Source organism: Mytilus galloprovincialis, chromosome 7 (genome assembly GCF_965363235.1).
Source record: "Mytilus galloprovincialis chromosome 7, xbMytGall1.hap1.1, whole genome shotgun sequence".
NCBI lineage: Eukaryota > Metazoa > Mollusca > Bivalvia > Mytilida > Mytilidae > Mytilus > Mytilus galloprovincialis.
The window spans coordinates 1,584,770-1,610,148 of NC_134844.1; the positions used below are offsets into that span (position 1 = coordinate 1,584,770).

General features: G+C 31.8%; 1 protein-coding gene across 10 annotated transcripts in view; it reads left to right on the top strand.

Annotated features, from left to right (window-relative positions):
• Window positions 1-25,379, top strand: part of LOC143082101 (uncharacterized) — a 92,361-nt gene that overhangs the window by 62,160 nt on the left and 4,822 nt on the right. For 6 of the 10 annotated variants that reach the window (XM_076257653.1, XM_076257649.1, XM_076257655.1 and 3 more), the window contains 11 exons: window positions 711-817; window positions 1,136-1,247; window positions 6,723-6,859; window positions 8,089-8,178; window positions 9,398-9,583; window positions 10,927-11,055; window positions 11,810-11,881; window positions 12,515-12,538; window positions 19,671-19,757; window positions 20,029-20,166; window positions 24,526-24,725. In XM_076257653.1, the coding sequence (XP_076113768.1) occupies window positions 711-817; window positions 1,136-1,247; window positions 6,723-6,859; window positions 8,089-8,178; window positions 9,398-9,583; window positions 10,927-11,055; window positions 11,810-11,881; window positions 12,515-12,538; window positions 19,671-19,757; window positions 20,029-20,166; window positions 24,526-24,699 (1,256 nt within the window). In that variant the 3' untranslated portion in view covers window positions 24,700-24,725. Of the gene's footprint in view, window positions 1-710; window positions 818-1,135; window positions 1,248-6,722; window positions 6,860-8,088; window positions 8,179-9,397; window positions 9,584-10,926; window positions 11,056-11,809; window positions 11,882-12,514; window positions 12,539-13,724; window positions 13,743-13,806; window positions 13,825-19,670; window positions 19,758-20,028; window positions 20,167-24,525; window positions 24,727-25,379 lie in introns of those variants that run through there. The other 4 variants (XM_076257651.1, XM_076257652.1, XM_076257650.1 and 1 more) reach the window with 4 other exon arrangements.

Below are 25,379 nucleotides of genomic sequence, written 5' to 3' on the forward strand. Positions count from 1 at the left end.
TTATGCAGCTTACAGCATTATTCCAAGTTCTTAGTACATCAATTAGTGCACACATGATATCAAGTTTTGTGTTTGTTAAGTGTAAGTAATCACAATTAAATTTAGAGATGCACATAGTGAATTATTAGGCTGAATTTGATTGTACAAACATTGTGAATTTTTAGAGCCAAAGTAATTTTTAGAGCCAAATTACTAATAATAAGGTTTCATTTGAAGTATTTGATTTTATTGTTAGAACATTTTACTACTTTTTCAATACTTTTAAACTTGATATAATGAACAATCATTTAAGATATCAGGCAGGCATCATATGAGACAGCAATCAATCAAGACAATAAAACCAAATCAAACAACGGGAGGTCAATATTGAGTTTTTATGGTCAAATTCGCAAAATTAGAAACGGTAAATGGCAAATACTTTATTCAGTACCATTTCTAAAACTGCTTTTAGTAAGGACGATTGCATTTTGTTGTCTGCTTTTGGTAAGGACGAATGTATTTTGTTGTCTAGTATTTCTATAAAGTACACACTGGGATGCTCAACTATCAAATAAATCCCCCCATAAATGTTTAAATTTATACACAACATTCAGAATCATATGATATGAAAATACAGCCATTGTTAAACGTATTCCATCTGGTGTCTATCTACAGAATAAGATGAATATAGAGCTGCTAGATACTAACTCTTATATATGTTCTGTTCACAGGTTCCAATCCCTCAATCCATAGTGTTGGAGAATGGCTGGAGTCCCTTAGTTTGGGACAGTATGAAAATACTCTGTATGCTAATGGTTTTGATGATACAGATTTTCTGGTAAGGCAGCTGTTTAACTTGTTTAAGGTTTTATTGAGCCATAGAAACAAAATTCACCTTAAACACAAAAAATGTCAACACACTGAAAATATAAAGGACATACTAAAAACACTGACGACTGATGGCAGGAGGTTTGCCCCTAGCAGAAATACGACCAGATCATATCTAGTTATTACACAAGCAAACACACAGCAACACAGTAAAACTCAGTTCAAAGGGAGTGTGAGTCTCATGTTTAATGTAGGAACAAACAATGATTACTGATTTATTCAATTTTTTTACCATTGTACACATACAAAACTGATGTTGTATTTTAAGGGAGAGAAAATAATGGAAGAACAAGATCTGGATTCTATAGGTATCTCAACAGCTGATCACAGAAAGAAGATACTGGACCAAGCTAAGAGACTTCCACAGATTAAACCTATAAGTATGTAGCATAGGGTCTAATATAAATGTTGGGGCTGGGGTAATAAGATACTGGACCAAGCTAAGAGACTTCCACAGATTAAACCTATAAGTATGTAGCATAGGGTCTAATATAAATGTTGGGGCTGGGGTAATAAGATACTGGACCAGGCTAAGAGACTTCCACAGATTAAACCTATAAGTATGTAGCATAGGGTCTAATATAAATGTTGGGTCTGGGGTAATAAGATACTGGACCAAGCAAAGAGACTTCCACAGATTAAACCTATAAGTATGTAGCATAGGGTCTAATATAAATGTTGGGGCTGTGGTAATAAGATACTGGACCAAGCAAAGAGACTTCCACAGATTAAACCTATAAGTATGTAGCATAGGGTCTAATATAAATGTTGGGTCTGGGGTAATAAGATACTGGACCAAGCAAAGAGACTTCCACAGATTAAACCTATAAGTATGTAGTATAGGGTCTAATATAAATGTTGGGGCTGGGGTAATAAGATACTGGACCAAGCAAAGAGACTTCCACAGATTAAACCTATGAGTATGTAGCATAGGGTCTAATATAAATGTTGGGTCTGGGGTAATAAGATACTGGACCAAGCAAAGAGACTTCCACAGATTAAACCTATAAGTATGTAGTATAGGGTCTAATATAAATGTTGGGGCTGTGGTAATAAGATACTGGACCAAGCAAAGAGACTTCCACAGATTAAACCTATAAGTATGTAGCATAGGGTCTAATATAAATGTTGGGGCTGGGGTAATGAGATACTGGACCAAGCAAAGAGACTTCCACAGATTAAACCTATAAGTATGTAGTATAGGGTCTAATATAAATGTTGGGGCTGGGGTAATAAGATACTGGACCAAGCAAAGAGACTTCCACAGATTAAACCTATAAGTATGTAGCATAGGGTCTAATATAAATGGTGGGGCTGGGGTAATGAGATACTGGACCAGGCAAAGAGACTTCCACAGATTAAACCTATAAGTATGTAGCATAGGGTCTAATATAAATGTTGGGTCTGGGGTAATGAGATACTGGACCAGGCAAAGAGACTTCCACAGATTAAACCTATAAGTATGTAGTATAGGGTCTAATATAAATGTTGGGGCTAGGGTAATAAGATACTGGACCAAGCTAAGAGACTTCCACAGATTAAACCTATAAGTATGTAGTATAGGGTCTAATATAAATGTTGGGGCTGGGGTAATAAGATACTGGACCAAGCAAAAAGACTTCCACAGATTAAACCTATAAGTATGTAACATAGGGTCTAATATAAATGTTGGGGCTGGGGTAATGAGATACTGGACCAGACAAAGAGACTTCCACAGATTAAACCTATAAGTATGTAGCATAGGGTCTAATATAAATGTTGGGGCTGGGGTAATAAGATACTGGACCAAGCAAAGAGACTTCCACAGATTAAACCTATAAGTATGTAGCATAGGGTCTAATATAAATGTTGGGGCTGGGGTAATAAGATACTGGACCAAGCAAAAAGACTTCCACAGATTAAACCTATAAGTATGTAGCATAGGGTCTAATATAAATGTTGGGGCTGTGGTAATAAGATACTGGACCAAGCAAAGAGACTTCCACAGATTAAACCTATAAGTATGTAGTATAGGGTCTAATATAAATGTTGGGGCTGGGGTAATAAGATACTGGACCAAGCTAAGAGACTTCCACAGATTAAACCTATAAGTATGTAGCATAGGGTCTAATATAAATGGTGGGGCTGGGGTAATGAGATACTGGACCAAGCAAAGAGACTTCCACAGATTAAACCTATAAGTATGTAGTATAGGGTCTAATATAAATGTTGGGGCTGGGGTAATAAGATACTGGACCAAGCAAAGAGACTTCCACAGATTAAACCTATAAGTATGTAGTATAGGGTCTAATATAAATGTTGGGGCTGGGGTAATAAGATACTGGACCAAGCAAAGAGACTTCCACAGATTAAACCTATAAGTATGTAGCATAGGGTCTAATATAAATGTTGGGTCTGGGGTAATAAGATACTGGACCAAGCTAAGAGACTTTCACAGATTAAACCTATAAGTATGTAGCATAGGGTCTAATATAAATGTTGGGGCTGGGGTAATGAGATACTGGACCAAGCAAAGAGACTTCCACAGATTAAACCTATAAGTATGTAGCATAGGGTCTAATATAAATGTTGGGGCTGGGGTAATGAGATACTGGACCAAGCTAAGAGACTTCCACAGATTAAACCTATAAGTATGTAGTATAGGGTCTAATATAAATGTTGGGGCTGTGGTAATAAGATACTGGACCAAGCAAAGAGACTTCCACAGATTAAACCTATAAGTATGTAGCATAGGGTCTAATATAAATGTTGGGGCTGGGGTAATAAGATACTGGACCAAGCAAAGAGACTTCCACAGATTAAACCTATAAGTATGTAGCATAGGGTCTAATATAAATGTTGGGGCTGGGGTAATGAGATACTGGACCAAGCTAAGAGACTTCCACAGATTAAACCTATAAGTATGTAGTATAGGGTCTAATATAAATGTTGGGGCTGTGGTAATAAGATACTGGACCAAGCAAAGAGACTTCCACAGATTAAACCTATAAGTATGTAGCATAGGGTCTAATATAAATGTTGGGGCTGGGGTAATAAGATACTGGACCAAGCAAAGAGACTTCCACAGATTAAACCTATAAGTATGTAGCATAGGGTCTAATATAAATGTTGGGTCTGGGGTAATAAGATACTGGACCAAGCTAAGAGACTTTCACAGATTAAACCTATAAGTATGTAGCATAGGGTCTAATATAAATGTTGGGGCTGGGGTAATGAGATACTGGACCAAGCAAAGAGACTTCCACAGATTAAACCTATAAGTATGTAGTATAGGGTCTAATATAAATGTTGGGGCTGGGGTAATAAGATACTGGACCAAGCAAAGAGACTTCCACAGATTAAACCTATAAGTATGTAGCATAGGGTCTAATATAAATGTTGGGGCTGGGGTAATGAGATACTGGACCAAGCTAAGAGACTTCCACAGATTAAACCTATAAGTATGTAGTATAGGGTCTAATATAAATGTTGGGGCTGTGGTAATAAGATACTGGACCAAGCAAAGAGACTTCCACAGATTAAACCTATAAGTATGTAGCATAGGGTCTAATATAAATGTTGGGGCTGGGGTAATAAGATACTGGACCAAGCAAAGAGACTTCCACAGATTAAACCTATAAGTATGTAGCATAGGGTCTAATATAAATGTTGGGGCTGGGGTAATGAGATACTGGACCAAGCTAAGAGACTTCCACAGATTAAACCTATAAGTATGTAGTATAGGGTCTAATATAAATGTTGGGGCTGTGGTAATAAGATACTGGACCAAGCAAAGAGACTTCCACAGATTAAACCTATAAGTATGTAGCATAGGGTCTAATATAAATGTTGGGGCTGGGGTAATAAGATACTGGACCAAGCAAAGAGACTTCCACAGATTAAACCTATAAGTATGTAGCATAGGGTCTAATATAAATGTTGGGTCTGGGGTAATGAGATACTGGACCAAGCAAAGAGACTTCCACAGATTAAACCTATAAGTATGTAGCATAGGGTCTAATATAAATGTTGGGGCTGGGGTAATAAGATACTGGACCAGGCAAAGAGACTTCCACAGATCAAACCTATAAGTATGTAGCATAGGGTCTAATATAAATGGTGGGGCTGGGGTAAGAAGATACTGGACCAAGCAAAGAGACTTCCACAGATTAAACCTATAAGTATGTAGCATAGGGTCTAATATAAATGTTGGGGCTAGGGTAATAAGATACTGGACCAGACAAAGAGACTTCCACAGATTAAACCTATAAGTATGTAGCATAGGGTCTAATATAAATGTTGGGTCTGGGGTAATAAGATACTGGACCAAGCAAAGAGACTTCCACAGATTAAACCTATAAGTATGTAGTATAGGGTCTAATATAAATGTTGGGGCTGGGGTAATAAGATACTGGACCAAGCAAAGAGACTTCCACAGATTAAACCTATAAGTATGTAGCATAGGGTCTAATATAAATGGTGGGGCTGGGGTAATGAGATACTGGACCAGGCAAAGAGACTTCCACAGATTAAACCTATAAGTATGTAGCATAGGGTCTAATATAAATGTTGGGGCTGGGGTAATGAGATACTGGACCAAGCTAAGAGACTTCCACAGATTAAACCTATAAGTATGTAGTATAGGGTCTAATATAAATGTTGGGGCTGTGGTAATAAGATACTGGACCAAGCAAAGAGACTTCCACAGATTAAACCTATAAGTATGTAGCATAGGGTCTAATATAAATGTTGGGGCTGGGGTAATGAGATACTGGACCAAGCAAAGAGACTTCCACAGATTAAACCTATAAGTATGTAGCATAGGGTCTAATATAAATGTTGGGGCTGGGGTAATAAGATACTGGACCAGGCAAAGAGACTTCCACAGATCAAACCTATAAGTATGTAGCATAGGGTCTAATATAAATGGTGGGGCTGGGGTAAGAAGATACTGGACCAAGCAAAGAGACTTCCACAGATTAAACCTATAAGTATGTAGCATAGGGTCTAATATAAATGTTGGGGCTAGGGTAATAAGATACTGGACCAGACAAAGAGACTTCCACAGATTAAACCTATAAGTATGTAGCATAGGGTCTAATATAAATGTTGGAGCTGGGGTAATAAGATACTGGACCAGGCAAAGAGACTTCCACAGATCAAACCTATAAGTATGTAGCATAGGGTCTAATATAAATGTTGGGGCTGGGGTAATAAGATACTGGACCAGGCAAAGAGACTTCCACAGATTAAACCTATAAGTATGTAGCATATGGTCTAATAAAAACTATTGGCACGGGGGTAATAAGATATAAAACCAAGCAAAAAGACTTCCACAGATTAAAGCTATAAGTATGTAGTATAAGATGTTATATAAATTATTGTGAAGTATAATATTTAAGTTAAATTTTAAATATTTAAAATGCTCGGCAAGCCTCTCGTTTTAAATTTGAAAATTTAACTGTCTCGAGTGGATAAATATCGTATCACACTCGATGCAGTGGTAGAATCTATATTTATCCATATACATGTATACGTTGGGGGAAGGGGGGGAATCACAATTCACATTTAAAGGTAGATAAATGTCTTTTTCTGAGCGTTTTTTATAAATCAAGGGCAGATAATTACACATATTTTGATAAGACAAGTTGTGTGTTTGGAATTTTTCAAGAAAATAAGGCTAAATTGCATCAGGCAGATGAGGGATATAGGCTTTTAAGTTTCTAGTTTCTCAAGCATAAGGATAATGTTTTTAAAGCTCTTTATAATAATTACAGATGCTGATTGTCCACCAGTATCCCTGGAGGTTTGGCTCAACAGTTTACGTTTACCTCAATACCTAGATAAATTTATTACTCTCTTTATAATAATTACAGATGCTGATAGTCCACCAGTATCCCTGGAGGTTTGGCTCAACAGTTTACGTTTACCGCAATACCTAGATAAATTTATTTCTCACAAATATAATACAATGGAGAGAGTTCTACAAGTCTGGGAGCTTGACCTCAGTACAGTAAGTAAAATGTAGAGAGTGAAAAAAGCTTAGTTTAAAAGTAGTTGTTCTGACAGTGGTGAATCTCAACTACTTAGAAGGAGTGTTCATTTACAAAACCATAATCACATTATATACTGTTGATTCAGTTATTTTTTGTGGGTACCAATCAGTGGATTGAACAAAACTTACACTTCCGTGGACATTGAATTTCGTGGATCTGCCAAGTCTGCATACAAGCCTATGGAAAATTTGTATTTCATGGACATTTAATTTTGTGGTTCACCTGTACCTAAGAAATCCATATAAAATTGTTATCCAACGAATAATAATGATTCCACAGTAACTGAGAACAAAAGCAAGTTGATTCAGTGATCATTTTGTGATTCTTGGACTTTTAAGTTTCAGATATTTTATTTTGTTTCATTTTACAGACAAATTCTTAATTCTATTACATTGCTCATTGAGGCATTAGTGGCATTAACTCGCTGCCCTGAGTATGTTGAGTATAGACTCATAGTACCACAGGAATTATACATGATTGTACTTGTATGCCTTAGTGCTGTCTATATGTAATGTCATGGTATCTTTGTGTATACATCATTGTCATTCATTCATTAAATCATTTATTTGCAAACTTGCCTTTTTCCACTTTATACACAAAACGCATCCAACAATAAGACAAATGAAATATAAGAAATATAGAAGATGTCAGGTATTGGTCAATGAGACAGCAGAAATATAGAAGATGTCAGGTATTGGTCAATGAGACAGCAGAAATATAGAAGATGTCAGGTATTGGCCAATGAGACAGAAGAAATATAGAAGATGTCAAGTATTGACCAATGAGACGGCAGAAATATAGAAATATAGATGTCAGGTATTGGCCAATGAGACAGAAGAAATATAGAAATATAGATGTCAGGTATTGGCCAATGAGACAGAAGAAATATAGAAGATGTCAAGTATTGGCCAATGAGACGGCAGAAATATAGAAATATAGATGTCAGGTATTGGCCAATGAGACAGAAGAAATATAGAAATATAGATGTCAGGTATTGGCCAATGAGACAGCAGAAATATAGAAGATGTCAGGTATTGGCCAATGAGACCGCAACCAATTGACAAAAATACATTAAAAAATATATCTAAATAGCAACATACAGTCTTCAACAATAGACGAGTGTCCTTACAATGAGTTAACCTCTAAATCAGTTGTTGTGTATACTAACTTTCTTTATTGTTTACAGGTTTTAGATATCTCATCAATAGGTCACAGGAAGAGAATATTGGCCTCATTAGGAGACAGATCTCCTCCAGAAAGACAATTTGCTTCATTGGTAAACACATTTATTAATAAGCCATGTGTCAAATTAATCAAAATGTGAAACAGGGTATACCCAAACTCTACAACTTTAATTTTGTTTAATGATCAAAATTGTTAAACTTGTGTCAATGTAAAAGTCTGGTGCTGGGTTGGTTTTGCTGTGATACATCTTAAGTTGATTCAATAAGATTTCAGAGCATCTAACATGATGTAGAGTTGAAATAATGGTGCTATTGCTTTGATATACTGGTTATTTATAAAAGTTTACAAGAGTTATTGGACTTATTCATAATTTACTTTTTAACTTTTGAATGCTTTTAAAACAAGGATTTTGTAATAACAAATATTAAAATCTTAGAAAAAAAGGTTTGCTCTTAATAAATAGAACATACTATGAATTCATTTATATTAGTTGCAACCAAATTTTGTTGACTGAGAAAAATTGTATTTTCCTTGATTTTGTATTTTGTGATTTTGTCTAAGTTTGCATTTAAATTGGTATAGATTCTCAATTCTTTAGATACCATATGAATAAAAACAGATGTGTAGTCTGTGTCAATAAAGCAGCAATACAAATAAATATCAGACTTCTAAAGCAATGTATAGATATACATAATTTTTTTAAGCATGGCAAGTTATATCTAATTTGTAAAGTAAAAAGTTACGGTTAACTGAACTATGTAAAGTGAACAAAACTACTGACACTATCCCTTATTCTGTCTCTTTCAACAATTGTATTACAATTCAAACAGAGTTTAAAACAGTGGGGTCTACAGTTGTCAAATATTGTGTTTAGGTTGCACCAGCAAGACTCTTTTGTGTAAACAGTTTATTTGAAATCCATATCTGTTTTAAGTCTGTTATCAACAATCGAAGAGTCCAATTCATATTAAAAAATGCATGCATTTTTTAAGATTATTTTAAAGGTCATCATTTGAAAACTTGAGCAAGCAGAAGCAAAAGTATACAAGCGATAGTTTGTCAAGTGTTTTACAAGTTTTATGGAGATATTTCTTAAGGGGAGGTAATTCTTTACAAATCTTTTTGCTTGTACAGATATTATACCAAAGTTAAAACAGCAAATCTAACAAGGAGCAGAAAAATGTTTTATTAAGTTATGTCTTACATTTATGAATTATTTATTTATTTATTTATTTATTTATTTATTTATTTATTTATTTATTTATTTATTTATTTATTTATTATTTATTTATTTATTTATTTATTTACAGAAAAAGAAGAGTAGAGTAGAAGACAACCAAGACAAGAAATCTCCATTTACAGACATTAACCTGTTCAAAGATTATACTAAAGTAAAACCATTAACCTCAACCTCTGAAGAGGAAAAGTCTTCCAAACCTCAGACTCCCTCGGTGGAAAATAGTGATAATGACGAAGTCTTCCATAACAATGTCCAGGTATACACTTGAAATTCTAATGTTTTGGTCCTCACAGGAACATATATATTGACTGGGCTCAACACTACCTAATTGTTACCTTTTTTATCGTCAGGTCATAGGTTATAAAGATATGATATGGTAATGGACATGTGTTAAAAATTAAATGTACTGGTATAATCCTAATACTTTCAGATAATATCAATAAAATGTTATTCAAACTAGTTTTAAAGTGATGCCAGTGTATCAAACGTGTAATCTGTCACTTCAAAGTTGTTAAAATTACATTCAATTTATCATAGAATGTTACAGAATGCAAACAGGGTAATACAATAAGTGGCACCAATTGCATTCCTAAATTCTAAAACAAAACACTTCCTATCAAATAAATCGCACTTATTTTGGTAATTTTATATGACAAAATATATCTACTTTATGATAAAACTTGTATTTATTTACAATTATAATTATGTGGTTGATTTATTGAGCAGTTTCAATAATTTTTCAGTCAGATGCCACTAAAATCAATAATTCTTGTGAAGTTTTGTGGCGTCCGAAAATTTATCAATTTTATACTGAAAAGCCTATTAGATTCATTCCCCGTTAGATATACTGTTCCCAGATCCTTTTTAACACAGATAAAACTAAACATGAGCGCAAACAAAATTTTTGCTTTGTATATTGGTATCATATCATCAGCATTGTCGTCTTCGTCCGAAGACACTTGGTTTACGAACAATAACTTTAGTTAAGTGAATGGATTTCTATGAAATTAAGACCCAAGGTTTGAAAGGTTATGGTTCCAACAGATTAGGAACAAGGGGCCCAAAAGGGGTCAAAATAAGTATTTTTAGTTTCCAGACAATAACTTATGTGTAAATGAATGGATCCGTCTGAAATTTGACCACACGTTTCCATTCAATAAAAGGAAGGCTGGTATTGATTTTGGGGGTTATGGCCCAAATTGTTTAGGAATTAGGGGCCAAAAACAATACTTTTCTAATACTTTGTATAAATTGCTTATTTACCAATTTCAATGGGGTTTTATTCTTGAATTCTTGGGGTTCTTAAATATGCTGAATCTAATCGTGTATTAAGTTTTTGGAATTTGGTCCCTGTTTTTAAATGGGCCTATTGAGGTCCAAAGGGTTCAAAATTAAACTTTGTTTGATTTCATCAAAAAATTGAATTAATGAGGTTCTATGATATGCAGAATCTAACCGTGTATTTAGATTTTGAATTTTGGGTTCTGTTTTCAAATTGGTATAAAGCAGCACCCTGTGGAGCATCTGGTTGGTTGTTGATTTGATTTTACTGTAAATGTTGTCCATGTTATATAAAACCAATTTCTATGTTTTTTTCAGGGTAAGAGCATCAAGGACTCATCGATACACATCCGACCTCCACACCAAGCCAATACAACAGCTCCTATAAAACAATGGAGACATCGACCTGAGATGTTAATCAAAGGATGTTGTAACTATACAGCACAGGTAAGTTGAAGTGGCGACATCTACCTGAAATATTTGATTCTATAACACAGATATGTTACATCTATTGGCTGATACCATACCATTAAATGGACAAAAATACTGAAGAAAACTGCATCTTTGTCTATTGGCTGAGTAAATTGCAATGACATCTATTAAGATAAGATATGAATTTTTTTTTAATAAAATGTCACGTTTTGATTTTACACAATATAAGGGTGTAAATTGATAATATTGTGGTATGTCTTTTAAATTTAGGACAGGTAGCATCCTTTCTATTACATTTACAAATTTTATCCCTACTTTTGAGATAAACAAAACATTGTATGATTGCATACTACATTCAATACATGCTATCCATGAGAAATTTATTAATGAATTTTATTCTCAGATATTCAAGTTTGAAATTCTTAATTAGAAAATTGTGCATGGTGCATGAATGTATAATGTGTTTTATAAATTTATATCTGTATTGGTATTGTGTCTGTAATATTTTAAGTGAAGTTATCTCCCTTTGTCCATCATTGTAGTTGGACCTATTCTTAAATGCATGCTATCTGTACACTTCATTGTTTGATTTTTTGCTGTTTCTGGTTTGATGATATTTACTCAGAATTGTGAACTTCCATGTTTCTGTTTTTGGACACTCTTCTCTAGATCATACAGTTTAGAACTCTTCTCTAGATCATACAGTTTAGAATATATAAACAAGTTATTTGTTTTAAATTTACATTTGATTGTTTCTGTATATTTTCAGTATCTTGGATCAACCTTGGTCAAAGAATTAACTGGTACGAGTTCTACAATAGAAGGCATCACAAAGTTAAAGGTAGGTTTATATTCTTTATAAGGTAATGCTCCTAATAATAAAGTGGTACTGGTAGTTAATTTGCTAGAACAAATCTTGAATAATGCTTGCCTTTATCACATTATGTGTGCATTTGTTTTGCATAGCAAAGCAGCAACTTTACAGAGCAGGTTAGGCCTAGTGGTCACATAAATTTCAAGAACAATTATTATACTCCAAATAAGAATTCTACCAATCAAATTCAAGATTCAGTTTTTCAAGCTCAAATTTGGACTGAGTAAGGTTTGTGGCGGAGAGTCCAGAAAGTTTATAATGTGAGAATTTTGTTTTCACAATTAATGGGCATTATACTCATTTATTGATAAAGGATATAGAATAGTGGATATATTTGTTCGTTAATGTTATAAAGGTAGTATAATTCAAGATTTCTTTTCTGGTTTTCAAGAAAAATTGTGTTTGCAATTTGTTAGAATGTATAGCTAGAAATTAGAGCTGCTAAATAAAAAAATTAGTTGGAATTAAATTATATTTAAGACTTCATTCAAGTTTAAATGGAGCTTCATTTAGAGAACAGCCTTAAGTAGCTATTAATTGCATCACATGTTATTAATTTTCCTTTATTTTAATGTAACAATTTTGTTTAATTACTAACAGACTAAGTTTAAGAGGAAAATCCAGGTTGGTTGTAAATATCAGTTGGTGTCAGAAGATGTCTGCATGTTTTTAACCTTGTTTAAATCTTAAATTGTTTTGTTACAATATTTAAATATTATAAATCTATCCTTTAATCCCCTCACCCAATATATTTTCACTTTTAGTTAGTTTTATGTTGTTTCAGTTTGTTATATTTTTTTCAACTTTTCCCTTTTTCACATTTTTTGTTTTTTTCTAAATCCGATCGAGTAACCTCCCTTGTGCCATATTTCATGTTCTCTGTATCATGTTGTGAAATCTACCATCTTGTTTAAAAACAGTTTAACCATGTTTACATTCAGTTCTGTTCAGTTTCTTGTATTTTCTTCCATTAATTTTAAAAAATATAAAGTTCAACTTCTGATGATAGAAATGGGAATGAAAAGAATAATCTGTTTCACAAAAGATTGCCGTTTTGAAAAGCAGGGGTTTAGTAATTGAAATATTGATATGTTCTGTCTATTCAGTGCATAGAGAATAATACACGGATTTTGCCATGTTTTATATGCTTTATCATATATTTCAACAAAAGAGTATTATATTATATGAACTGTTTTCTGATCCATAGCACTGGGTTACCTTGAGTTCTACTTTTGTTTTGTTTCAAAGGCCTTAAAAGAACTGCCTAATTATTTATCTGTAGCTCCTGGGTTACCTTACAATTTACGTGCTGTTTTTTTTTAAATATTTGGTTTATTACTGTATTTTTTTGTGTGTTTTGTATTTTTTATAGATCAATTTAGTGTGCCAAAAAATATGAAAAATTGACGTTTGTGGCGTCACATACCAAACAATGACGTCATTCAATAAATTGCGTCATGCCCAAATGACCGTTCTATTGGACCTATTTTGAGGAAAATTTTTCTTAAGCAAAAAAAAAAAAAAGATGGTAAAAAAAAATTAATTAAAAAATAAAAAAAAAAAAGAAGTAGGGGTGTGATAAAAGGTATGCAATAAAGGGTGTGCATCAAAGTTGCGCAATATGCATTCAGCAGGTGGCTATTTATCACATATGCAAAACTACTGTATTTACTACTAAACATATGATAAAAGTGTATAATGAAACCTACCTACTACAGAAATACAAACAAGGTTTATACCCTAATAGAACCTTTATATTAAGGTGTACGACTATTATAGGAGATTTATTGTGTATGTATTGTGTATTTAGGCACACAGTCCCCGATTGGTAAATATTTCCACAAATTATATATATGTCAATATTGCTTATGTACCTATATCTAATTTATTAGAATTACAAACGACAACAAGTAAGACTAATTTGAATTTAATTTGCTGGCTTGTCAAACAATTGGCATGTTTCTATAATTTAGAGTGGACTTATATATTTATATTTTGGACCAAACAGTCACTTGTATTCTTCTTTTATATTTATACTGACTATTATTTTTGTTTGCCTCAAGATAGATGATTTGACTTATTGAATGCCTTACATTTATACACAATCAAAAAAAAATATCTGCTGATCAGCATTTTGATGATTTAGTACTTTTCTCTTCCTTTCTTTTTTTTTCTTTTAATGATGAATAATATGCCATATATATCATAAATTAAGATGTATATAATACTAGTCATTCTAATGACAACTTTTGCATTATGAATAGTAAATTATACTAACAAACTATTTTGAATTGTTTACAATATATGTACTATTGTATATATAGCAGCCTTTATAGTTAAAAAAAAAGATAAAGCTATATTCTCAAAAAAGTTTTCTTTATGAAGACTTCATTGGAAAATAAGAAAGTTGGCTTTTCTTAGATAGAAGTCTGTTTTGGAATTTAAAATAATCCCACCAAACAAACAGACAGTCGTGTCAGGCATTAGATGTCTGTTATATATGAATTTGTTATTTGTACTGAAGAATCACATCAATTGATCTACAGTTAAATTATACAGACACTACTAATAGTAGAGCTTTAATATCTTTTCCCTTATAAACGCTTTAAAACCTCCAACTGCTTTAAATTATTTAAAGATTCACTCCAATGTATTTAATAATAAACTATACTTTTATTAATAATCCATATATTATGAACCAGCTTTATTTGATAAGCAAAATTTAATGTACATGATAATTTATTAGCTATAATTTATGGAAAAAGAACAGTTCTAATCACTTCTTTGTTGTTTGATTTTATAACAGTAAATTGAAGCTAAAACAGCAAGAGTTATTCCTCTTGAAACACCTTGTTAGTATAATTTACATGAACTAAAAGTTAAAAAGAAGTACATTTTCTAAGAAGTATGATTTTTACTATGTACTAATTAATGTTTTTTTGAAGAGTAACTCTGATCAGACATGTGTTTTTGTTTGGATTTGTTAGAATCAAACAACAGGTTGATAAATATATAAATAAATGATGTGGTATTATTGCCAATAAGACAAAATCTCCACCAGAGACCAAATGATGTGGTATTATTACCAATAAGACAAAATCTCCACCAGAGACGAAATGATGTGGTATTAACATAGTAATAATGTTTTGTTGTAAAGTTTGACAAGTGGTTTCCTCTCTTCTGTTTGTTATACCTGCATCAATTAGATTAAGATTTAATTAGATATAAGAAGAAGTGGTATGAGTGCCAATGAGACAACTCTTCATCCAAGTCACAATTTGTAAAAGAAAAAACATTATAATTTGTTCAGATTTAGGAAGTTAGCACTCTTGGATGTATAAAAAATTGCGAGAAAATACAAGGGGAGAAAAACAGATACCCAGAATCTACCACTCTATTATTGAATATGGTTTAATGAAATTGTTTGAAAACTAAACATAATAATCGAATGCAAGTTAAGTTGGAGTTTGACATCTAGAGTAATGCCCCTTCGTTATAAGTAAAAGCTAAATTTTAGTGTATTGCACAATCATTTGGATATTCAATAAAATCTGGTGTAACTTACCAATAAACCATATTGGAATAACAGTTTGACAAACTTTACATAGGTTAGATTCTATAGTTGTGCTATTAAATTAGATAGTTTGAAAAAGCAGGTAAAGATAGTTTTGGGTTTAAAATTGATGATTAGTTACTCTTTTGTTCATATGTATCAATACACTGAAAAGTTGAATAATCATTTAGTCTCAACTAGCATTAAAGTGAGACATACATGCTGTTGCAGTAGTAGGCTCAGGGGGGAGTTAACTTTTTTTAAATTTCATGAATTAGTCATACAAACCAGACATATTGTATTGGCAGTTAGTCGATATATATTGTACTGCATGAAATTTTTTTTTTTAAATTCAAACCTAAAATATGTTTAGCGACAAATTTATTCACACCCATTTTAAGTGAACCAATTGATACTTATAATTCCTAATTAATTGCTTTATTTGATTTTCAAATTAATTGAAAGTAAATTTTGTTTACTCTTTCAATTAGCATCACTGACTTTGATCATTCTATCAACACGTATAGCTACTCTTGTTAATCTATGATCCGTGCCTTATCAATTTCATTTTCACTATAAGGTTCTGTGATCCGTGCTGGAATCTCGTATATTGGGCATTTGATAACTTACACAACTATGAACTAAGTTGTATTTGTTATATACATTAAACAAACTTATATCTTTTTCCCTTATTTGTGATTGCTCTTCGTTCATGCTGCTTTGGGCGATTATTCCGCATTCATTCCCGAACTGACAAACGGTTGCATACATCATTTCACTAGGCAAATCTAATGTGTATTGGACCGTGAACAAGTACCATCTATATTATGATGACATCAAATTGTGGCAAGATGATTTAATTAATCGCCTTAATTACTTCTCATTCTGGTGTACGTTTCTACAATTTACATCATATTTGATGTCCACGATCGAGAATAAACGTTCCCTACTTTGAAGTTTATGTGAAAAGCTTGATTTAATATGTACAGAATGGTTCATCATTAATTTTTCCTGTTTTTTGAATAAGTCTGTCTCTCCATGAAGAAGTCGCCATTAACTGACCTATACAAAATGTTTGTAGTATTGGTTTAGAAATAGAAAATCAAAGGATGTCGATTTCGTACTTTCTGATTGATGTTGATTTGGAAATTTCTGACATTATTGGATTGTATGCAGCGCATCATATTGTATAGAAGTAATGAATCCTGTTTTTCCTCGGCAAGACTCATCCAACCTTACTTAACTCAATTGAGCGTACCTACGATTTTACACAAATCGGTGTCATTACTTTGCGTCTATTATAATAGATGACCCGCACAATGAAAATTAAATTTTCTTCTTCAGTATTATTTGAGTAATTCATCTTATAAAAGGTTTAATTTCTTTCTCTTTTTATTCCGTTGTAATCTGATTCTAGGCTTTTGAATACTGAATGAAATTGACATTTTATCAAAATAGATTAAATATCAGATTCTCATACAGAAATAAATTTGAATAGAAAGATTCTGTAAAAACCTCTATCAAGGTTGAGAAAGACTATAAAAAATATGGGTACTATCTAGTATATCCAACCTTATAAACCTTGAATGAATGTTACTTTGGGTGGTATGACAAAAGAATCACAATTTTAAGTTTTATACCAAGTTCTGTTCTTGTGAAGACTAAGAATTTCATGGAAAACCATCATTTTGTATAAAATAGAAGATGTGTTATGATTGCAAATGTGACAACTCTCCACAAGAGACCAAATAACACAAAAAATGAACAACTATAGGTCACCGTGGCCAATTTCACAAAATATTCTAGTAGAAAAAGTATGCAACTAGATTTTTATGAAAAAAATAAAATCTGATGGGATATAGGACAGACTTAAATAAGAGTCTTTAGAAAACTTCATCTTCCCAGACTCAGTTGGTGCCATTTAATCTAATTTATAGTCAAACAGCACAGCTTTTATTAAGATCAATTTATACCATTGTGAATAGTAGGATGTTACGGGTACAACACCATGCAACGTTGAAATCAAACTAGGTCAGTTGGGGTGTAATAATCTCAAAAAGTGGGAACAACACAAGTTTTCATGAATTTTTCGAAGTTAAAAACTTTAATCAATATAAAGTTCTTTTGAAATACTTAAACTTTTGTTTTACCTCCTCAAACCTATTATCTACAAATCTAAATCAACAGATTTAGGTAGAAAAGTTGTGAGCATTTTGAATTTTAAAAACCCATGCAGAACTGGATAATTTATTATCACACCTTTTAAGATAAAAAAAAAAAAAAAGGCAAGGTTAAATACTCATTAATTTATTCAAAAGTTAAGTTTCGTCAACTTTTAATGTAGTCCTTTCCCAAATTGTGAATCTTCCCAATTGTGGTCACTGTCTATTTACATTGAAGTCAGATTTCTTGCTTTGAAAGTATTCAGAAACTGATTGTTAGATTTCTGATCTATGTTCATTGTTTAGAACTTTATAAGGACCTCAATGTATCTACAATATGTCTTGAGCCTTCTCATTATCATCATATAATGTACAAATCCCAAATTAGGAATATAACCAGTTGTGGTCACTTTCTACTTTCATCTTGAAGTTTGATCTCTTGTCATCTGGGTTGAAATTATTCAGAAGATGAAATGAACTAAATACAATTTAAAATTTTGATCCATGACCATTGTCATGATTGTAGGAGAACTGTATTTGGACCTCAATATATCTATATTTGATTACTATATATTTGTGTTATAGGGTAACTAACTTATTGAAACATAGAACATATTTCATTTTATTTTATGAACTAAATACATTCCAAGAAAAAAATTAATTATAAAAATGGGCTATTTTCATGTTATCATGATGAATGTGAATCTTGTCCGCGGACAAAAGGATTAAATCAGTGATTGACACTTTGGCATGCTGGTCTAGAACCCTCCATAGATAATAGTTTTCTCCTGATAAAATGTTAAATGAAGCGTAGATATATTAATTCACATCGAGACATTCATCTTCATATTTTATATTTCACCATTTTGACTTTTGATGGTTATGAAGTGTACATCTCTCGTAAGATTGGATCAGCTGACTCGATCGTTTCCATCGGAGATCATCAGATGTATTGATATCATTGCTATTTAGCGGAAATCTAAGTGTTGATGAATGTCTTTACAATGATGACACTGGAAGAAGGGTCGTAGATGTCTTATGCCTTTGACATTATTCCCAAATCTCGTCATCGATATGGGAAATTAATATATGATGTTGCTTAATGAAACTTGCATCTTATACAACTCAGAACAGATAAGGATGGTGCATGTGCTTCTTTTCTTTAACTTTCATTTCTTTCTGTTCCAAATAATTCATTTCCGACAATTTCCAGAGCAAAAATTAATTTAAAAACAGTAATGACTTCTGCATTCATTTTCAGATTCAGTCAAGCGTTTATGATAAAGATATATAAGGATATAAATCAAAGAGCATTGGTTTAAAGATGAGGCTAATGATGTTGTATTCTTCCTTTTACTCATTAATCATTTTGATGAAAAGATAGATTGTTAAAGTCATTCCTTACATTTTCCTGTTTGAATTTGATAGTGAAATCAGAAATAATCCATGCTAAACAAATATAATGACATTGTAAAGATCAGAGAATTTTCTGCCATTTTAACCAACAAAAAAATAAATGTTCTATCAAGCATTTTATTTGAATTGTTTTTGAGGTTGATGCGGTATGAATAGTTTTTAAGATTTGAGTTTATTTGTAAGCAATAACATTTTAATTACACCAGAACTTCCATTATTGAAAGGTTAATATTGTATTTCTTTCAATTAGAAAGCTTTAACTACATTTCTATTTTTTTAGTTACATTAAAGTCTTTCCAAAAAGAGAAACATTTTTCTTTTTTTATTAATTTTTCTCAAGTATCTAAACAAGAAGTTTTGGTTTATAACCTCAAAATTATCCTACATCAATAATCAAATATAACAAAAACCTATGTAAATTATTATTGTTTATAACACTCACAAATATATATATGTACCTTGAGAAATATATTTATACACGGAAAAGTGCACAATGAATTATTTTCCAATGTTATCTACCTTATAAGCCAATATACCAGCAATATTGTGACCTTATATCATTTTATCTTTGATTATAATTTATTTCAATCCTATAATTATCCACCATTCTTTTATTTCTCTTCAGAAATCAGCGGATGCCATAGCAAAGATACCCACCATTATGTTGTCTATATCTTATCGAGGGGTCAAATTTATAGATGCCAAATCAAAGGTCAGATTATTAGCTGAAGAATTTATCTGTTATGCTGTTAAAAAAAATCTACTTTTTGCAGATGAATTTTTCAAAATAATTTGTTTTTATAAATTTTGACAATGAACATGTAATTAGATCCTAGCATTGATATATTATCAAATTAGCTGAAACATGTAAAGTAACTCATTTCTCATAGGTTTTGCTGTTTTGAGAATTATTTTGTTTGTTGGATATCTTTATACTTGCATCAATGTGTTCTTTAAACTTGAATTCTGTTTTATTATTTCAGAAAGTTATCTGTGATCATGAAATTGGTAACATATTTTGTGCATGCCAGGATGCAGAGAGTATGAACTTCTTTGCATACATTACAAGAGACAATGAAACTTGTAAACATTATTGCCATGTGTTCAGTGTAAGGACTGCTGTAAGTATTCACACACTAATACACACTAATACACATACCCACACACACATATACATCACAAGAGACAATGAAACTTGTAAACATTATTGCCATGTGTTCAGTGTAAGAACTGCTGTAAGTATACACACACTAATAAATCCACACATATACATACATACATACATACATACACACACATCGCAAGAGAGCATGATACATGTAAATAAAATTGAGAATGGAAATGGAGAATTGTGTCAAAGAGACAACAACCTGACCATAGAACAGACAACAGCAGAAGGTTACCAATAGGTCTCCAATGCAGGGAATAAAGAATAAGAATAAGAATTTTATAAGTCTAAAATCCAAACAATAGAATTGTTCCTAAAATACAAAACAAAAACAAACAGACAGACAGACAGACAGGCATATTAATTACAAAACGATAGACATTAAACACTACAAACATGTAGCATTGAAAGAAAGAAAAAAAAAAGATTATTAATATTAATTATAATACTATTTTTGACAGCATGCCTCCTCTTTAAAATTATCAATTCAAATATTATGCACAAAATGCATTCATAATAAAAAATTGTTAGGATTCTAGCAGACATGATATTTTTTTATAATTTCATATTTTCCTTAAATATGATGCTTGCATTTATAACTTTATAGAGAAATCTTTTTTGTTGAAATTACATGTATTTAAAAAAAAAAAACAATTTCAAACATAATATTGGTTATTATAATCATAGAAATATTGGAACATGTTTTTCCCGGGTAGGTATTCCACCAAGTAGAACATGCTCCAAGGGGACTTCCTTTATTATGTACATTTATACAATTTGAGATATAATTAGATCAGTAACAAGGACTTTTCATGTTACTAATTGATAGTCCATTCAATGTTAAAGTTATCCAAGCGAGTACCACCCCAAATGACCCCGTGACAGAAATCACACAGTTTTATTATCCATCATTAGTGTAAAAGGCAGGTCTTTATGCATTGAAGGCAATACTGCAAACAAGGAATTAATTATTTCTATTGTCATTGCTACAAGAATTTCATTAAATGATGTTTCGTCCATTGGTAAATCTGTAACATGGTTATCTCCCTTGTACTACTTAAACCTATGCATGGTTACACACTGTTCGCCCAATTTACCAACAGTTTTCAGTTTGTCCAATTAATTTTACCCATCATTAGGTAAGGGAGGGAAGCCTTGGCAATTCTACATCTGTCCTGACTATCAGCAGGTTTTAATCGCCATCTGTCCGACATACTTATAGTACCTGTCAACATTTAAATCCTCGTCCACGCTTATGTCACTAAATCTTCTCGTACCATCACAAATTAAACTTTGTTTTCAACATTTTGTACCTGAAATACTTTTGTCAGAAGATAGTCACATGTAATTAAGAAGTAAATAATCCAATTATATTTCGTCTTTATTTAAAAAATGATATGAAGCCTAAATGATTTTAAGTAAGTGAAAGGTCATCGTATATTGATTTGTGATGAGATAAGATGTTTATATCGTATGTGGGTGGTATAGTTAGGTATCCCTTTGTTATAAACATGAAAATGATGGCAGTTAACAAGGATTTAACAAGTCAAATGACTGACAGCTTTATCTTTATTAACGAATAATTTGTCTTTTACATGCAGCAACAGAAAAAGTCGAAAAATGCTAATTTTCAACTTTTGTTTGTACATTCCAAAATAAAATTTCCTGAAGATTTATGTTTGAAAACATGTTTGTTTTTTATTATAAAAAATCATTCAGAATAATCTCTGGTCTTTTAGCAACTTTCTGTTTGTATGCTCTCTATATAGAGGTTTCACATAAGATAAATACTAAATGGTAAGAAATATACTTAATGTTAACCTCATAGTAGACTTTATTAAAGACATTCTTGTCCTTGTCATTGACTTGTCTGCACCTATTCTTATTGTCAAAATGTCTGAAGAATAATGGTTTAAATTGTAATAAACTACGACATAATTGTAGGGTTAAATGTCCGGTAATATTAAGATACCCTTTGGCTTTATCGATGTGTCCTAGACTTTGCCTTAGTCAATTGCTTTAATTAACGGTTATCCAAATAGGCACTTGATGGCTTCATATGTTATTTATATTAAATAGATTTACTGTATGTTGGCCTTACAAGTGTATCATGCATGTCTTTTGTGTAAGGTTGGCTATTTTACATCAGATCGTCAAGTATTTTGAAAAAATATGAACAACGAACAAAAAATATCAATATTGCACTTCAAAAAGTTTAAGGAATTGCATACTTAAAATATATGGAATTCAAAGTAATGGTTGTTTTTGTTGATTACTCAAATGAGTTGAAGAAGAAACATTTAAACTGTAAAAAGTTCAATCAAGTTCAGATTTACATGTACGCTTTTAATTAGCTTGTAGCAATGAAAATAATTTTTTGTCCAAGTTTATAAACAATCATTCATTAAACAAATTATCAACGCAGTTTGAACACAAAAAGTAAAAATGCCATTAATTTATTTACTATTTACAACCCCCCCCCCCCTTTTTGGAATAGATTGTGTATTCAATGATTTGTATCTCAGGCAATTTCCGTTGTATATGACATTGTTTAAATACTCCATATTGAAAATTTGGGGGATTTATATATAACTTAGTGAGTTTGCATGTAAGGAAACATAAAGTGTACAAAGTAAATCTGAGGTATCTAATATGCAGAGCTTGTATTGCTATCTTTTCATCATGAACAAAAGTGTCCAGTGTTAAACAGAAGAGCAATTTTTGAAATGCGTTTTCTGACAATTGTTTAATTTTATTTGTCCAAGGGATTTCCCCTCCTATATTATCTAACTAATATAATAATAAAACCACAGCTTACATATGACTGACATGTTTTAACACTCCTTTTTTCCTAGAAATGATATATGACTAACAGAACCTGGCTATAATGAAAAGTCATAAGCATTGTTGGGGAACAATTGGAATAGCTTTTATACAAGAAATTTTATTTATAATTTCCATTACGTTATTATGCACTAAAATCACTTCAATGACAAATTAGCAAAATTAAAATGAATCCATTAAGATTAAGCGTCACAAGAGATTAAGTTTATCCCTATATGGATTTAATAGAAGTGACCTACAACTCCTACCGAACAGGCTTTCTACCCCATGTGGGCATGACTTTTGATCTCTTCTTTGAAGTCTGGTTGAGAACTGAGATTTCATGCATTTATTGTTGTCGACTAACAAACCATTACGGAAAGCTAAATAATTGTATTTTAAGAGTCGTCGTTGGATTCTGTTTTATGGTAGATGAACATTGTATTGTATTGGTGTATTATTGGTCGAGAACATCTTCCCTCTTTGATCTGCTCCCTGCAGGGCAAGCTTATGCTAAGTACACATGGCTGCTTATTGTTGGTGGTGTTACCCAACACATTTATTGACTTGCATTTGGTGCACTTTATTTTCCTCATGTAACAAGAAATATATACAAAAACAAGATTCTGTTGAAAATATATTTAATACCAACTGTGAGGGTGAATAAAAATATTTCAAAATGTTTTTAGCTTACTTTGTCACACATGATTGGAAAGGAATTTCAAAGTTATGGATGTGAGGCTTTAATTTCTAAAAAAAATTGTATGCTATTTTGAAATTCCAGGATGACCCTGATGTTTGTCATATGAATGATCTCTCAAAAATATAAACAGTTTTTTTCTGTATATTTTATTTACCCTACTTAAATGTGCAAATGTTGATTTTTGTGAATGCAGGTAGAATTTTCTGCGTTGTAGAAATTTAAAAGGAAACTTGTAAAGAGAGTCTGTTAGGTAGATAGCATAAATACACTTTGTTACTCCTGAAATATATCATAAAGTATGAAACTCATCAAGATGAGGCATCAGATTTTATTTTCAAACCAGAAGTGGCAACTTATTGACAACTATATCATTTGTTTTATTTGGTTTAAGATGACCCTAAACCACAGTCCTCCTTTGGGATATATGCATCTAATATCTATATTATACATGTTTTGGGATACATGCATCTAATATCTATATTATACATGTTACATGATTCCATGGCAAAACACCCATCCTTGCCTATCTACTGGTCATTTTAATTCAAATTCTGTCATGGCACATTTGTAAAATGAGTAGGTAATTGTTGAAACTAATATTACCTGTGAATTATAGGTAAATTCACCTCTGCTGAGCTGTTTAACTTAGGCAAATAAAATTCTAATATGTAACTGTTTCAATTAAGTTACTTATAACTCTGAACTGACCAGTGGCCAGAAAATTTTGAATATTATTACTGTACATGTTACACATAATTTATGTGATTATATTCTATATTGTTCCAGGATTTAGCTAGAGAGGTGATTATGACCCTTGGAGAAGCTTTTGAGGTAGCCTATCAGATGGCTCAGAAAGAAAAAGCTGCAGAGGAAGCTAAAGAGTTTGAACGAACACTGAGTCAGAGTGACGATTCTTCACAGAGTATATCATCATCCAAAGCTTCGTTAAATACTGTATGACCTTGAAAAATATGAGGAACTTAAAGGTATAAATTATATAATTCTTTAATAAACCATTACATACATGTGTTCAGATTTGATACAGCTGTGTACATGCATTACACATTACAATTTTCATTTAATACAAAAATAAATGACAATTTTATTTGATTTTTCAATTTACCTCGACTCCCACTCCCTCATTTTGTTAATAGCCATTTACATTAAAACTCTCGGTAGAAAATTACAACTTTTTCATGATGCACAGGTGTCATATATATATATATATTTACTAATTTTTGGTGCACAGGTTCTGACCAGTTTGATGAACTTTTATACACATTCCATTGATTAAATTTGTTTTGACTAATCCGCCCCCATATCTGTTCAGAACTATGCATGTAGAATTATATTCTAAATTTTCAAATTTAAATATATAGTCCAAGTTCACAGTTATTTGTCCACGAATATAGTCCCTAGTGTGGACAGTGTGTTACTTGCCAATTTTTTATACCTCTTCCAAATGTATTTCTTCATGTTTTATGACTCAAATAGCAAGTAGGGGGATGAAATTACACTGTAAAAAAATTTGGATCATGAATTTTAAAGTGCAAATAGTGATTTGGTCCAGCTGAAAAAGGATTAAAATTAGCACTCTGAAGCTGTCAAAAGATTTGATTAAAGTCCCCCTTAACATAAAA